We start from the raw sequence: 15,572 nt of genomic DNA, 5'->3' as shown, positions 1-15,572 counted from the left end.
GGCCGGGCTCGGAATGTGCACTGCACGTGGGATTGTTACTGGCCGGCACACTTCCGTTTTGTTTCATGCTCTTCTCTAGTGCCCTCATGACGTAATTCTTAAACTTGATTTCTTGTCTGACCACTCCGTTGTAAATGACTGCTCGGTCAATGTCGTTTCACTTGACTTCCCCGCTTCGCATGCGTTGCCGACACAGCCCAGAGTCAGCTCTCTTGTGCCTAGCTTGTTCGTTTGCACCCCAAGCACTGATCTGTATTGTCGCGGTACTCTGCCCCAGCGTACCGAAGGAGGACTATGAGGTTACTCTGCCTCCTAATGTCCTTTTGTTGCACAACGTTTTCTTTACCAACACCTTTGTTGCAACCAACGACATTTGTCAGCCTCTCTTGAACTTCGGACTCTGTCCTCAAGGGATCCCTCAAGGCATGCCTACGGCCACTCGGTCGCCATCAGGTACGTGCCAGATTTCATCACTGTCGCCTGATCCTCCTTCAGCAATTTTTTTTCGCCAACGTGGTCACTTCTTCGTCGGTACGGAACGATATCCAAAGATTATTGTCCCCGAACTTCTGCTCTCACAAGTGGACGACCTCCAACATATGCTTTTCGCATACTACAACATTTCCGACTTTGACTGCCGCCTCTTAGATCAAACCTCTCTGAGGTACATCGCCAATATCTGTGCGATGCTTGACAAGATTCACCGGTGACCTTGCTGCGTGTCACCATCCGAGCGCCAAGATATTCAACAAGAGGTTGACAAGATGTTAACAAAAGGCATTATTGAGGCGTCCGCTAGTCCGTGGGCTTCCCATTGTCATAGTGAAAAATGTGAACCATTGGCGATTTCGCCCATTTCATCGCCATCTCAGTAAGATCACCATGAAACATGTCTTATTCCACGTATTGATGACGCTCTGGGTTGCCTTCATGGCACGACCTATTTTTCATCCAACTACCTGCGCTCTGGTTACTGGCAACTGTGGGTTTATTGACCGGTTGCCTTCACCCAGATAAATCACGTTCTCGTGACGCCTGCGGCAGAAATGATGTTCCGCATCCGCCGCCAAGGTCTGTGAGTGGTGGCGCTGGCTAACACCCCCAGGGTTCTACTAGGAAACATATCCAGGAAAGTGAATGGGGAAACGGCGCCGCGGTAGCTCAATTGGTAGAGCCTCGCAGGCGAAATGCGAAGGTTGCAGGATCGTTCCCCACTTGCGGCAAGTTGTTTTTTCATCCGCTTGCATTTCCAATAATTTATCGTTTTTTATTTCATTTATTAAGCACAAGTAATTTTCTCTGTGTTATCCTTAGTGTCAATGTTTGTTGGCTTGTTATGGTATTTCTGCATTGGTGTCGAGAGCAAGCGAACTCGCACCATCAAAAAGGCGGATTAGCAAAACTAAGCGATACAACATGTGGCCAAAGCATAAGGATCTCAAGAGCAAAAAACGCCAATATATATCGCGATATTTGTGATGGTTTTGAGCAACTTTAGGAAACATCGTCATGCCAGTAATCACGAAAGCCCTGCAGGGTGAGAATTTAATTTATTCATGCGCATACATTAGCGAACCGTTTGGAATATTATGTGCACACCGCCTGATAATAAATTCGGTAATTGTTAAGCAACAGGCTTGGGATAAAGGGGTGCTGACACTCAATTTTCTTCCGAACAGCTCCTCGCATCTATCCGCCGGCGCAAGCAATGGCACCACAACATCCAGGATAGAGTTGGCTGTGATCAGCGAAAGAGCTCCGGCATCGTGAGTCACGCACAGTGAGGCATCTGAGAAGAATAGAAATCACTCTTTGAATGCATCTGTTTCAGTGTTGTCACTAGCAGGGTATGATACAGCTGCAGCGCTGTACATACAGTTAAGCAAAATATATCTTGCGATATGACTGCCTTTTAATGGCACACCTTTCATCCGATCCTCCGACTAGGTTACGTTGCGCGAAATTAATTATTTCTGCGCCTTAATCCAACGATATCACTCATAAGAATCATGTTTTGTTTCATTGTATGTTTCCGAGAATCAGCCCTGATGATACGAGCCCCTACTTCTAGCTATTGCAAAGCTAGAAAATTGTGTTCCGGCTTCATCAACGAACACGCATGCAACAAAGCCACTCCATTGCTGGAAGATACATGTTATAGGGTGAACAAAACAACGCAGTATGAGCACTCTCTATAAGGCCCTTGACACAGCGGATGTCCCTCTTGCGTCACGAACATCAATGTGAACGCAGACACTTCCAACGATCCAAGCTAAATTCCCTACATCTAGAAAATTTCCTGGGAAAGGCAGAAGCGCACGTCTTCTGGCGGTGCCTAAAAAAATAATATTGAGATATTGCGTACGAAAACCAGGGTATAATTATGAGCGGAGCACTCCGGAATGTCTTTGGTGACCTGGGGTTTTTTAGCGTGCGCCTTCCTCACAAAAATGGATTTCGAGTTTCTTCAGCCCGCCTATTAAGTTCCTGTTGAGACGGAAGCCACTCCATAGGAAGTCGCAGTCTATAAAATAACCTGCATTAAATTTCTGTAGGAAGGCTAATACGACTGTTCTATAGAAATTCATGCATTCACACGCAAGAAATGTTCAATAGAATGTGTATTGCTGTCCTTTCCATTGAACACTAAAGGCTCATTTTTATACAGCCTCTAAAGCATATTCTATTGAGACTAGTCTATAAAAGTTGTGCCATTCGAAAGTAATAAATATTCAATATAACGTGCACAAACATTCCTCGCACTAAATTCTATAAATTAAGTTCAATGCATCTTCTAGAAAGCTTTCTTCTGGGGCTTGTCTATAGATACTCGTACGTACACAAGGAAAACATGTCCAATATAACGTCTATCGACATCATTTTATACTAACTTTCTTGAGTAATTTTATGCAGGTTCGAAACAACTTTTTTTTCTATGACCTGTTTGTGTGAGCCTATTTATTCACAAGCGGTATTTTTTTATAAGAATCATATTGATGATTTATGTATGGGATTCTAAACACTGATTTTTGTTAAATACCTACAAATATTCTAAGACGCCCCGAATTTCGAATCGGCCTCAATGCCTATTCGAGAGGCCTACTCATGCCTGCCAACCTGCTCACTTCAAAATTAGTAAACTCTTTGGACAAGACACTAACGAGGCAGGTGGGAGAAAAGTAATTCCACAGTTTTTAACGCGACAGCGTTAAGGAGCTCGTGTCGCAGACAAGCCTGTGTCGTCGGCGTCGGTGTCAGCGGCGTTGGCCGTGAGCGATAAATCCCAGCAGGCACTTCATGAATAAAAAACAACTTGCAAGATGGACTGGGTGGGAATCGAACCAGGGTCTCCGGAGTGTGAGACGGAGGCGCTACCCCTCAGCCACGAGTTCTTTTTTTTTCTTTATTTTCAGCCAGGAGTTCGATGCTTCAAAGCGGTACAAAAGCGACTCTAGTGAATGCGGTGTCGCCTTAGAAACGAGCTGTTTCTAAGGCTCAGGCGTGCGTCGCTTGCTCAGGCGCACAATTCGTTGCCGCACCGAACGCTGCGTTGCTCGACGCTCACCGCGTCCGATGCGGGGCGCGTAGTCGCTGCGCCGTAGCCCATTGTCTTACACCCCTGGGCGGGTCGACGGGAACGCTGTCGCGTTCCACTCTTGAAGGCGAAGCTTAAGCGTCCTCCAATTTTTTTCTTGTACTTGCTCTAAACACACGTCTTTGGAGGGATGCACTTCATTAGCAATATTTTACGTTTAGACCAAGCGCACAAACAGCTGCAATCTTAGAAGATTGGAGACATAGAAGCAACGCATTGTTTTTGAATACAATAATATTGCCGGTATATTTGTTGTTTTCTATTGCTATTGCTATTGCTATTTCTATTACTTCACGAACCATCTCAACTAAATACAACTCTGGCGCCTTTTCACCATCAAGAAACTTCCGAAGGAAAATTCGGAGAAAAACGAGCGAATTTTTCATGAGCATAGCGTATTTTTTTCGTAAACCTTCGCGAAACCTTTCTAAAGCCATAAATGGAGCCCAAATCCTAACCTTTTCGAATAACCTATTAATTTGTTAATTTGTTCACATGACCTACAAAAAAAACGTTCTGGCGACGTAGTTTGACACTGCAATATCTACATTTGGTTCGATGTTCCTGGCGTTTGCTGACCAATCTGCATGTTTAAATATGTTTAAATTTGTATTTCGAAAGGCCATCTGGCTTCACGTAGTTGGCTGATGAAATCGCCTTGTGGGCCAGGCAGATGGAATATTCATCTTTGGTTAATCGCTTTTTTAACCTTGCTTTTAACTTTGGAAGAACAGGAGGCCGTGGCCGCACCGTTCCCCCACGAATTCCACACTTTGCTGCCAACCGCTTCTAAGCCCGCCTTCAGAGAAATCACTGCTCGGTCGGCGGGCAGATCCCAAACTCGCCGCTTCTATATGCGCGCATGCATCAACTCACAAACAATGCACCCACTCTCCTACGCGTTGCAAGAGCTGTGCATAAGAGCATGGCGTAGGCACATACCACTAGAAATAGTGCCGCGGAAGGACGACCACGGGTTGTTATTCTTCTGACGTGTGCACCATCGTCGCTATGACGAAGCTTTAGCTCTGGCCCAACTCAGACGCGGCCCATTCGAATACATGTAAAACGCAAAAACATCTTTCTGAGACAGCCCTCGGACCGATTTTAATGAGATGTGTCGCATTTTAGAGAGAAAGTAAAATTCTAGTGATATTGAGAAACGGAATTTCGATTTAGGGCTTGAAAATTGTTAAAAGAATTTTCAAAAATTCAAAAGTTCGTGAAAAATAGAAACGCAAAGTTTATAAATTAATAGCTCTGCATCAAGAACACATATCGAAGTTCTGTAAACGGAATGTACAAGATTATTGAAGGCGGAGAAGCATTATATGTCATTTTATACATTACGTGAATTTGTTACGTTGTGCACGAGGGTCCCGCGATAGCTGTATTTCCATATTATTAAACTTTTTAACATTCATGTATAACATATACATCTTGTCCCTTTTACGTGTACTATTACATGTAATTAACATAATTGCGATATCACTTTTAATTGTTGAATTACTCCGTTGTAAGCTTGATAGTTTCGTTTTCTGAAAATTTTCTATTTTTACGTCTTCTTAATAAAATGTTGACGATTCAAAACAAACATTCGAAACCAACCGTCATTAGAGTCAAATCTTTGTTTATAAAGGCAACAAAACCCGCTAAATTTGGTCCAGTGGTTGCTGAGAAAAACGAATTTTCTTTTTACATGTATTTAGATAGGAGCACCTGAGCTGCAGCTTCGAGGAAGCTTTAGCTTCGGTGCTCCTATCTAAATAGATGTAAAAGTAGAAATCGTTAACAGCAAGCGTTAAGAGTGTATATATATATATATATATATATATATATATATATATATATATATATATATATATATATATATATATATATATATATATATATATATATATATATATATATATATATATATATATATATTGTTGCGGGAAGAAAGCAGGCATATATATATATATATATATATATATATATATATATATATATATATATATATATATATATATAGAGAGAGAGAGAGAGAGAGAGAGAGAGAGAGAGAGAGAGAAACGATGGCTTAGTAGTACTGTTCTTGCATAAAGCTCGTGTGGCAGGCGAGTTTGCGATACGAAAACATAACGGAGTCTACTGCCGATTTTGTTTACTGCATTACGGTGTTACTTGGTGAGATATCGAGCTATTTCTCTAATTTAGATTCACCTATTCCTTAAAATTATGCCGATTTGAGGTCACTTTAGACGCACGCTCCATCTGTCTAGAGGCAACTTCTATTGATCACTTAACTGCCAAAGGAAACGCAGGAAAATGTGACACCAGAGCGTGACAGTGCTGCGAGAAAGTGAATACGCGTACATCGTTAAATCACTAACGCTACGTGTAAGTTCCTCGCCGTTTTTGTTGCATTGCCCGATATTTTCCCTGGTTGTTTCTTTCTAGCTGTTCCTTTATTATCGTTGTTACTTTTTCAACTGCCTTCATAACGTGCGTCAAGAGCATGTCCCCTCAAGGGAAAGGTGTAGGGATAGCATAGATGAGGAAAGCAGAAGGAGCACAAAATACAAGGAGAGATAAGGACATCAACAGGCTTACAAGGGGCGCTCGAATAGCGCTTACTGACGTACAGCTCCACAGACACCCAGAACACATTAGCTGTCGCACAACATCGAAGTCTCTCTCTATCTCTCTCTCAGTTGTGCTTTTTGTGGTTTCGCTCTTTTTTTCTCTCTCTTTTCTGTTGTTTTCCCCTATGTGCTTTTTGGCGTTGCCTGCGCTTTTCTTTCGTTACTTTTTTTTTCTTTTTTGGCCTGCCAGTACCATACTAATTGAATAGCCCAACTCTTAAGAACAGATTTAAAAGTGACAATACCATCTGCCGCGCATCCAGGAAATAACGTTCGACTTACTGTTCTATCTGCAGCGTTCCATTTATACAATAGTATCCCACGCATGGACTTCTACAGGTCTTATTCCGTGGGCGCTTGATGCAGTTCGGTGGTCTGCATCTCCATATCCCTCTTAAAGCTGTATAAGAAACAGGGGTCATTCACACCGTAATTCGGTCTTCAATTCTCATACCCAAGTTTTTCTGCATATGCATTAGCGTCGAAGTATAATTTGCTGTAGATAAGAGTCTATACAGAACAACAGGTGCGACTGTGACCGCTGCTAGATTTGTAGCCCCTTTATACAATATGTTTTCTTATCGCCTGATGTCACAGCTTCAGCACATGTTTAACTTATGTATTCTATACCTTTTTCAATTCACTTATCAAAAATTTCAGGAAAGCGAGCTGCCCCCTTTTCTCTTGGCATTAAACCATAAGATGTAAAGTCCACCAAGGAGGCGTTCACACGTCATTGCACATTTTAATTTTCGGCTGCAGTCCTTGCCATGTAATGACTGTCGCTATAACTCCTTTTTTTTTCTTTTAGATTGTTCGTAAGCGTCCACGTCCTTAACCAATTGCTATAATTAAAGGTTCAGCAAACCAGATGTTGTTTCACAGCGGATTCAAAAGAGAAGGTTACGTCGCAGTGAAAGCAGCAATGCAATTTACTATTTATCTCGCAGCACATCCCAGAAAATAAAGCGTTCCACAAATTGATTGAAATACGCGCTACACCCACTTATAACATTAGATTTAAAGTTTCAAGCTTAATTTACACTAAATCGTTTTATTGTATCTGCGTGCCGGCTGTTGGCTTTTTAGTTGGGCCATATCTTTAAAGAATCGCTTCGGGCAGCTGGCGCAATTCGACCTGTACAGGTGGTTTACCTGAAGCAGTAGACATTATTTTCGCTAAGAATTGTGGTCTGCAAATAGTCTTCAGCTCCTCGGAGGACGCTTTAGAGAATCCTAATTAGAACGTCAATGAACTTAGTAACCCGTTTTAAGAAGTGCTTGTCAAGGAATTATGCTAAGACATTACTTCACAAATACTGACATTACTTCACAGACATTACTTCACAAACTCTGGGATTCATTTCTGCAATTACAACAAGCGACCTAAGGTGAATAGTTGGGAATTAGTGAATCTGCTTATTTAGCGAGTTTTTCTCATTTGTTTTTGTCATTCAGGTAATTTTTTCGAACTCCAGCAATCCACCTTCGCCGAAGGCGATGTACCCATTCTTCTGTACATAAAGCGCTGAATTTAAGCGATGAAACAGCACTTTCCATCACAGGTTATTTCTCACAATTTCTTGGAATTATAAAAAAAAATTGTAGTTTACGCACAAAAAGGCTCTGGGATCAAAAGCCTTCTATGGGAGGAATCTTGACGGCCCCGCAAGTGACCAGGCAATAAATAAGGGTACACTGTACTGCAGAAAGCAACTCCCATCATAAAGAAGTTCATTCTGCATGATGTACAGCGTCGATCACACTTGTCTAGAGTGGCCCGAAGGCTGCTCCGCACTGCGCCTGCGACGCCTGGCGACAAGCACCGGGTTCGAGATGTGTTGGCCGATAGCGCCACGCGCGTGGACGCTGCGGCGTTCGCGGGCGGCCAAGATACAGGCCGCCGCATTCTAGCCGTGTCACGTTCGCGGCTCAGCTGGCAGTGCTCGTCCAGTGATAAAAAGCCGGTGCTCGCGACCCGCAAATCACGCAGGCCTGTATCTTGGCCGCCCGCGAATGCCGCAGCTTCCACGCGCCTGGCGCTAACGGCCAACACATCTCGAACCCGGCGCTTGTCGCTAGGCGTCGCAGGCGCAGTGCAGAGCAGCCTTCGGGCCACTCTAGACAAGTGTGATCGACGCTGTACATCGAAGAAACCTAAAGATTATACAAGGAGTCGGAAAGTCACTCTGACAGCATGCATGCGCAAGAACAAACTACAAATAATTATTAAGTCCTGTATTACAGTTCCAGGTCAATAATCGAACACAACATATTAAAATACATAAAACAATTTGCTGCTATGTGCCAAATAATGTCATAAATTGGATAGCATAGAGGCGACAATGAAGGATACTAAGATGTAGAACGTGCATGAAGAGTATATCCATTATTGGTCACGAAACTTACACAATGCTAGGAACTTTTTCATGCCCACAGGAATGACCGCTTCACAGCGATAGCATCAACAACGAACAGTAGTTAAGATCTCCTGAAAAGATGTTTTCTAGACGCCCCAAAAGTAAGGACGCTCCCATCAAAAATTTGCAAGCCTTCTGCATGCAGGGAGTATTCTATCACCCCTTTCAAGATACAGCCCATGCACTGCAACTTATTCGCTATAAAGTTATTCATCCTTGTGTTTGTGATAAACGTTCACGTGCACAAAGATTTCCTGCAATCAGCGTCATAGAGAGAGAGAGAGAGAGAGAGAGAGAGAGAGGAAAGGGGAAAGGCAGGGAGGTTAACCATAGAAAAAAAAATCCGGTTGGCTACCCTACGCTGGGGAGAGAGGGGAGGGGGAGTTAAAGCGGAAACAAAGTAGAGATAAGGAAAGGAAGGAATTGGCTAGTGATGATGGTAGCCTTTTCTGATGACATCAGCGTCATGTCATCAGAAAAGGCTACCATCATCACTAGCCAATTTGAATGAACTGCAAGACCAATGCCTCTCTCAAAGATGTCTAGTTACTCTTGCCTGTGGTGTGAACCAACCGCAAATTATGCAAAATAAAATTGCGCTGGAAATTTCCTTAACTCTCAACATTCCGTTTAATCTTTATCATTTCTAGGCTGCGTTTCTTTTCGTACCCGTTCTAAGACCAAGGTACTACATTCCTTTGTTTTTTCTTTTTTTTTTCAGTGGGGGAGTGACTTTGATAGTGTGTTGAGTAGAACTTGTTGTTGGGCGAGTTGGTAGGTATCAGCGAACATTGTTTAACCGCGCGAGCAAACGAACCACAAAGACAGCGAGGGACAAGGACGGGCTGGACAAGGACGGACAAGGACTGCGCCCGTCCTTGTCCCTCGCTGTCTTTGTGGTTCGTTTGCTCGCGCAGTTAAACAATGTTCGCTGATAGTGTGTTGGTTGGACTTAGATGAGGGTGAAGGACTCCGACAGGTTTTGGGGTGGATAGAAGGTCATGAGAGTGATGAGGCGGAGGCTGTGTGCAGGAGGCGGCATCGATTGACTTGTTGCGTCAGTGAAATGCCGTAATTCCGGCCGCGATGGATGAACACCTGCATGCACTAGGTGGCATACGCACAGAAGCGGCGAGTCTCAGTGGCTTGTGTTGCACCAGCGCATTGGATTTGCACGTTGTGTGATATTACAGGGATGGCTCCAAATGGGCGACTAGTCTATCAGTGAATAGTAACGAAGCAGCTGAAGCTGTTTTAGCCAAAACACGAGAAGCTCGACAAGAGGTGGTCGGGAATGTCTCAACACGAGAAGCTTCGGTTACTTCGACAATCATCTTCGATTGTGTCTGCATAGTTCTCTCTAATGGGGAACAAGATATTGTGGCTGACAGGTATATGTTGATATGTTGATATGCCCCCCCCCCCCCCAATTGGTTCTCTGTCGTTTTCCAGTTTTCAAAAAGTATGCTTCAAGCAGTTTGGGTACTGGAACGCCCATGCACTTTTTGGCAGGTGTTCGGAATGGATGTCTCGAAAGTGGCGCAGGTCCTATGATTTCGGCTAAGCAGACATGACTAATAGTTATCAGCCTCAATTGACGAATTGAAAATTATGTCCTAATGGGAATCATGAAGTGATTGTGTGTGAACATTATAGGGAAATACTGAATATAGTGAAAATGTGTGATTTTTTTTTCATTTTGCGTCATGGACATTACAATTTGTTGCGCAAATAATGCCCACGACTTCAGGCATTGCATCTGAACAGACAGAATTGCTCTTATTACACTCCAAACGGCTTTTTAAACATTTGTTTAAAGTAAAGAAAGAAGAAGCAACCAGTAATTGAGGAAACGAGGTCGCAATAAAAATTCACGTTTTTACTTACCTGTAGTGTAAAGCAGAAAACTAAGCACCATTACAGTGAAAATACCAGACCAATAAATATTTCTGTGCAACATGCTGACTCCTCCTCCTACCTGGAATCGAAAGTATTATTTCTTGCATTGAACACGAGAAGTGGCGTACAGCTAAGAGCATAAGTCAATTTAGAGATATTTTCTCCTTTGCTATAACTCCTCTGGCTGTTCGCTACCACAAACATCAGCATTAAATTTGATCTTTTTTGCTAAGTAAGCGACTAAGAGAACAAAGACAGGGTTGCAAGTCTCATAAAAACTCAGACTATGGATTCCTTTAGAAATAGAACTAAGAGGCACACTGAATAGAACGCGAAACAATATCTGTACAAAAAGTCAAAATATGAATCATCAGTCACAAAAAAGCACAGTAAGTTATATAAGTGGTTAGAGTTCGGCATTATCCGTGAGCAGCTGTTTAAACCTAACGGGGTTATGCTCGTTAACAAATATGTCTGGTAACTATGTCTGTTGCACTCTGCAGTGGCGCAGAGCAAGAAAAGATTCATTAAAGGAAGACGTCGAACAATGCAGGTGCTGGATGCTGCAATATTTTAAATAGGCAACGAGATGTGCGGGCGGTAGGGATAGGAAGTTTTCCATGTAGTTGTGGGAAGTTAGTGCAGTCGATGGAAAAGGCACAGTTTGGCAATTTTCTGACTGGGCAACAATGGTCCGATTCCTATAGGGATGATTTAATCGCACTAACATTGTCTCCGTGGTTGTACCACCAAGTGGTGAATCCGGCGGCGTGATCTCGTATTGATTATAAAGCGTTAAGCAAGCAAGCTTGGCGGGAGCTCCAGACAGCTGAGGCGTATTCGAGTTTAGTTCGAATAGAACTTTCATAGCCTAGTTTCTGTTTGTATAAAGGGCCTAGGGCAAGGTTACGTATGTCGTAACCAAGTGATTTAGAAGTGTCACCCGCCAATTTCGTAACGAGGTCGGACCATGTCAACCTGCTCATGACAGTGATACCGTAATAACGCTGATTAAGCTGTTGATATTGGTTTTCGAGTTATTAGAGTACAGGTAATCGTTGTTAGAGTGTCTACGGAATATCTGCCTAGGTTTACATTTGGAGATGCTAGGCTCTACTTGAGAACTGGAGCACCAGGTTTTTATTACACGTAAGTTGTTTTGAAGCACTGCCCAGTCGGGTTGGCCTGCAAATGTTATAGCTTGTAAAGCAATTACATTTGCTAAGAGAAAGGGTGGTTGATTATCCAAAAAGCGGGAATATTTAAAACTTAGAACGAGTACCTAGAGCAGGCACAAATCAAAATGCAATGTATATTATTAAATTAACCATGCGCGACGTTTAGTGGCATATCCGAGTCGTTTGCCTCGGCGCCTTCTCCTTCGTCACTAATAATACTACGTCGCGCTCGCGGCACAGTAACGCCAAACCGCTGCTCAGGACTGCCTGTATGTTCACTGGTGAAGCAAGAACCTCACAAACCAGGGCACGAATGATACACTATCAACTTCTAATGGTGTGGCACAAGCAACCTGCGCAACCCTTTCTTAACCTATCACCATGGCAGTACTCACGTAACAGAAAGCCCCGGCGAATGCACGTTTTTTTCCAGTGTGTCCCTGCTGCACTGAGCCGTATAATATAGCCGGGCATTTTCTATAGTTCCAGCCGTCGACCTGAGCATATGTAGTTCACCGTTAAACAATCAACAATATCCGTTAGCTCTGCCCTTGTACGGCCAGTTCAGCACCTGTTTGGTTCTTTTTGGTTTGTCATATATTCGTGCTAGTTTGTTTTCACGTTGCTATTGTTAAGAGGGTGAACGTACCGGAGTCCCAACTATCATGCCCCTGTTCTGTTTCTTTTTCTTTTTTAATAAAACACGCATAATTTTCCTCCAATAAGGACGAGAGCATGTTTTTTAAGGTCTCGTTGAGAAACCGCCGGTAACTTTTACTTCTAGACATCGCAACATATAATTAAAGCTAATTATCGATTTAAACTAGCAGTATTTGTTATAGTTGTCAAAGTGCCAATTAGGCGGTTGTAGAGAATCGTAAGAAACGTCAAAAAAGAGGTGTCTCTATGAAGGTACATATCGGGTGTTTACGTTTTTCGGCAATTAAAGAAGGCCCGTGAAAAATGAAATTTATCATGTGACGGCGCACCTGTGCGCCCGGAATAGCAGCCCTATCAAACCGTCTTAGTAAAATTATCGCTGACTTTTCTTTGTCTCTTTATTTCTTTCTTTCTTCCTTTCTTTCTTTCTTTCTTTTTTTTTCTACTAACATCAGCTTAACCACGGATGGTCTACCAGTGGTATCGGCCGCGAAATCGGCACGACAGTTCTGTAAGTGTTCCACATAAAAAGTAATACCTGGTAAAATTTTTTGTAAAGAAGGTGCGAATTTTGCAGAAAATAGCTTGGGCCTGTATCATCAATATTTATTATCCACCAGGTCAGTCGTCATAAGTGCAAAGACTAATAGATTACAGATGTTGACCTAGTATGCGTTATATAATGAAAACCGAATTATTTGTTACAGTTAGATGTGCTGGTTATTACTGAACAGGGAAACCTTCACGTGCCAGAAAGAATGCTTGTAAACAGCAGTAATACGAGCAACACTAACAGACTTTTCGACATACCCGGTAGCGACCCTCTTAAACTACTATAGCTTTTCATTACAGTCTGTAATAAAGCGACTTAGGACATTGTTTATGGTTAGCAGAGGGTTACGTTTACGTTAAGCACTATAGTTAAGGTCCTTTTTTTTTTCCTTGTAGTCACAAGTCGGAAAAATGCGAGGTAACCTGCGTCTCGATATTTAGGCACATTGAGTGACTCATTTATCACATTCTACACAGAATTCAGGCTGCCAGAGTACGATTTCTACTTACAGTTTTTGCAAAATACATTTTTGTCAACTGGCCCACTCACACTCGAAGCAAACCTTTTCCCAGAAAAGTAGAACGGTAACCTTTGATGGTAACCTTAATGGTAAAGAGACAATGCGCCAAAACAAATGGCGCATTGTCCTTCCTTCTTCATCCCCCACCACAGACTCAAAAGTGACGCGCAGGGAAAGCTCTTTTTCTATATTCGTGGACAGGAATTGTGCGCTGGGCCGTTATGAAATCCCACTCCCGAATTCCTTAGCTCTTTTCTTAGGTTGACGTCTTGTAAAGCCCTTATAGAGGGTGTCGAGATAAAAAAAAAAGAAGTATTAATGCGGTTTCGGCTAACCGAGCCTATACTTTCTTCTTCACTTCAGTGTCGCCATTGGAAAACGGTCTAACCGAATAATAATTACTTTTCAGTCTAAAACTATGTTTATGTAGCCATATTCATACTATTATCATGTTCGTGGCGTCCTAATTTGCTATATGTGTGTTGTTACTTAACGTCCAATTGCATCCTTCTGCGAGAGAGTACTGTCTGTTTGGTTCCGTACAAGCCATACTACCTTCTGGAGAGGTGCAACGCACATTATTTAATGGCGACTCTAGCTAATGGCTCATTTCTGCGGGCGAATAAAAGCAAGAGCGCAGATCAAATAAGTGCACTTACTGCTTCGTTCCTAGAGTACTTCGCACTGTCGCTAGCACAGTAAGCGGGGTTGAAATAAAATCGCCCGCCTCTAGTACGTCACATTCTCCTATTGTGATCCCGTTCAGCCCACGCACTCCAACAATGGCGGTAAAGAAAGCGCGGTCGGTGCGTTGACGTCGACGCGCGCGAAGCTCGCGGCACCCCGCATATGAATGCGTACTGCCCACCGTCAAAAGCGCGAACAATGGATGGAGGCGACAAGCAAGCGTCTTAGCCTTGCCGAGGTGCTTCGTGTCCTGGAGTACGGTAGCAACGACAACTGCTGGAGCCCGGGTCCATCTTGTAGCTCTGTAGTTCGTAGAGTAGTACAAGTGCGAGAGCCCGCGTATGTGTAGCCTGCGGCTACGCACACGCGTTTCACAGCTGTCTCGTAGGCGATGCTGGGTAGCTAATTTAGCGGAACAATCTCGGTCACGTGGCCTGTTGGTCACATGGTCACGTGGCCTCACGAGGCCCTTTTTGCATTATATTGCGTATTGCCTTGAATCTTTTTTTCAAACTTGACTCGAGAGCGATTACATAAAATATTCATTGTGGATATCAACTAACATGGTTCAATTATAGTTAGCAATGTAAATGTTCGGGATATAATTTGTGGCTCATAGAGCAATGCCTTCCGTGGACGAAAGAAGATACTAGAAATAAGACACGCAGAACTAAGACATCTCCTTGCACGTGAAGGCAACCAGGGAGCACTTCTCAGGTGACAGTTGTAGTCCCCGCTCTTAAAGGTAGTTTGACGTCAGTGTAGCCGCTCTCTGAATCCTGGCACGTACGTGCACACGCGTCACCCCTGATGGCCAGATGCAGATTTCATTTGCACATACTTACAGATGCACGGACCATGGAAGTACATCACCAAGGCCGATGAGCGCAAGGCTAAAGAGAATGTGGCTCAGGACTCCACCTTGAGGTACACCGCGACAGGTACTGTGGTGCTTTGTTGTACCATGTACTGTCTATACAAAGAAGGTTCTGCCCTTCAAATAACTGTAAATCCATTGGTAGACACGACCCCCCAATCCTATGTTTCCCAAAGCGTCCAGAATAGCTTAGTGTGATACATTGGCGTATGCGCCTTTCGCGTTCAAATCATTGCCGCAGATACTCTCTCTAGGCTTTTTTGTTGCTGTACAGACGAGACAAGGTCAATCACATTATCTATGGAGGACCGTCCATCGCATACAACGACTCGTGGTTCAACGGATTTGTTCCTCTATCGTGGAAGTCCAGCCGCCTCGTTCTTATACTCAAATCAGGTAAATCTCCACTGGACCTGGCCTCATATCGCCCCATCGCTCTAGCCAGCTGTTTTTGTAAAGGTGATAGAGAGGATGGTACTGACTCACCTAAAGTAGTACCTATAGCTATGACCGGCTTTCGCCGTTTTTTTCCCGAAAGCTCTTGGCCTCGCAAGGA

The 15,572-nt window shown here is 43.4% G+C and overlaps 1 protein-coding gene across 1 annotated transcript in view; it reads right to left on the bottom strand.

The window, feature by feature from the left end:
- LOC135901949 (kielin/chordin-like protein) overlaps positions 1-14,165 on the bottom strand; it is a 158,452-nt gene extending 144,287 nt beyond the window's left edge. The window contains exons 1-4 of the mRNA XM_065431790.1: positions 14,112-14,165; positions 12,115-12,216; positions 10,530-10,620; positions 6,505-6,622 (exon numbers count right to left, since the gene is read on the bottom strand). Of these exons, the coding sequence (XP_065287862.1) occupies positions 6,505-6,622; positions 10,530-10,602 (191 nt within the window). The 5' untranslated portion in view covers positions 10,603-10,620; positions 12,115-12,216; positions 14,112-14,165. The remainder of the gene's footprint in view (positions 1-6,504; positions 6,623-10,529; positions 10,621-12,114; positions 12,217-14,111) is intronic.
- Positions 14,166-15,572: the final 1,407 nt, after the last annotated feature.

This window comes from Dermacentor albipictus, chromosome 9 (assembly GCF_038994185.2).
Source record: "Dermacentor albipictus isolate Rhodes 1998 colony chromosome 9, USDA_Dalb.pri_finalv2, whole genome shotgun sequence".
NCBI lineage: Eukaryota > Metazoa > Arthropoda > Arachnida > Ixodida > Ixodidae > Dermacentor > Dermacentor albipictus.
The sequence above is the reverse complement of the archived record's forward strand: the minus strand, read 5'-3'. Positions and strand labels throughout refer to the sequence as shown.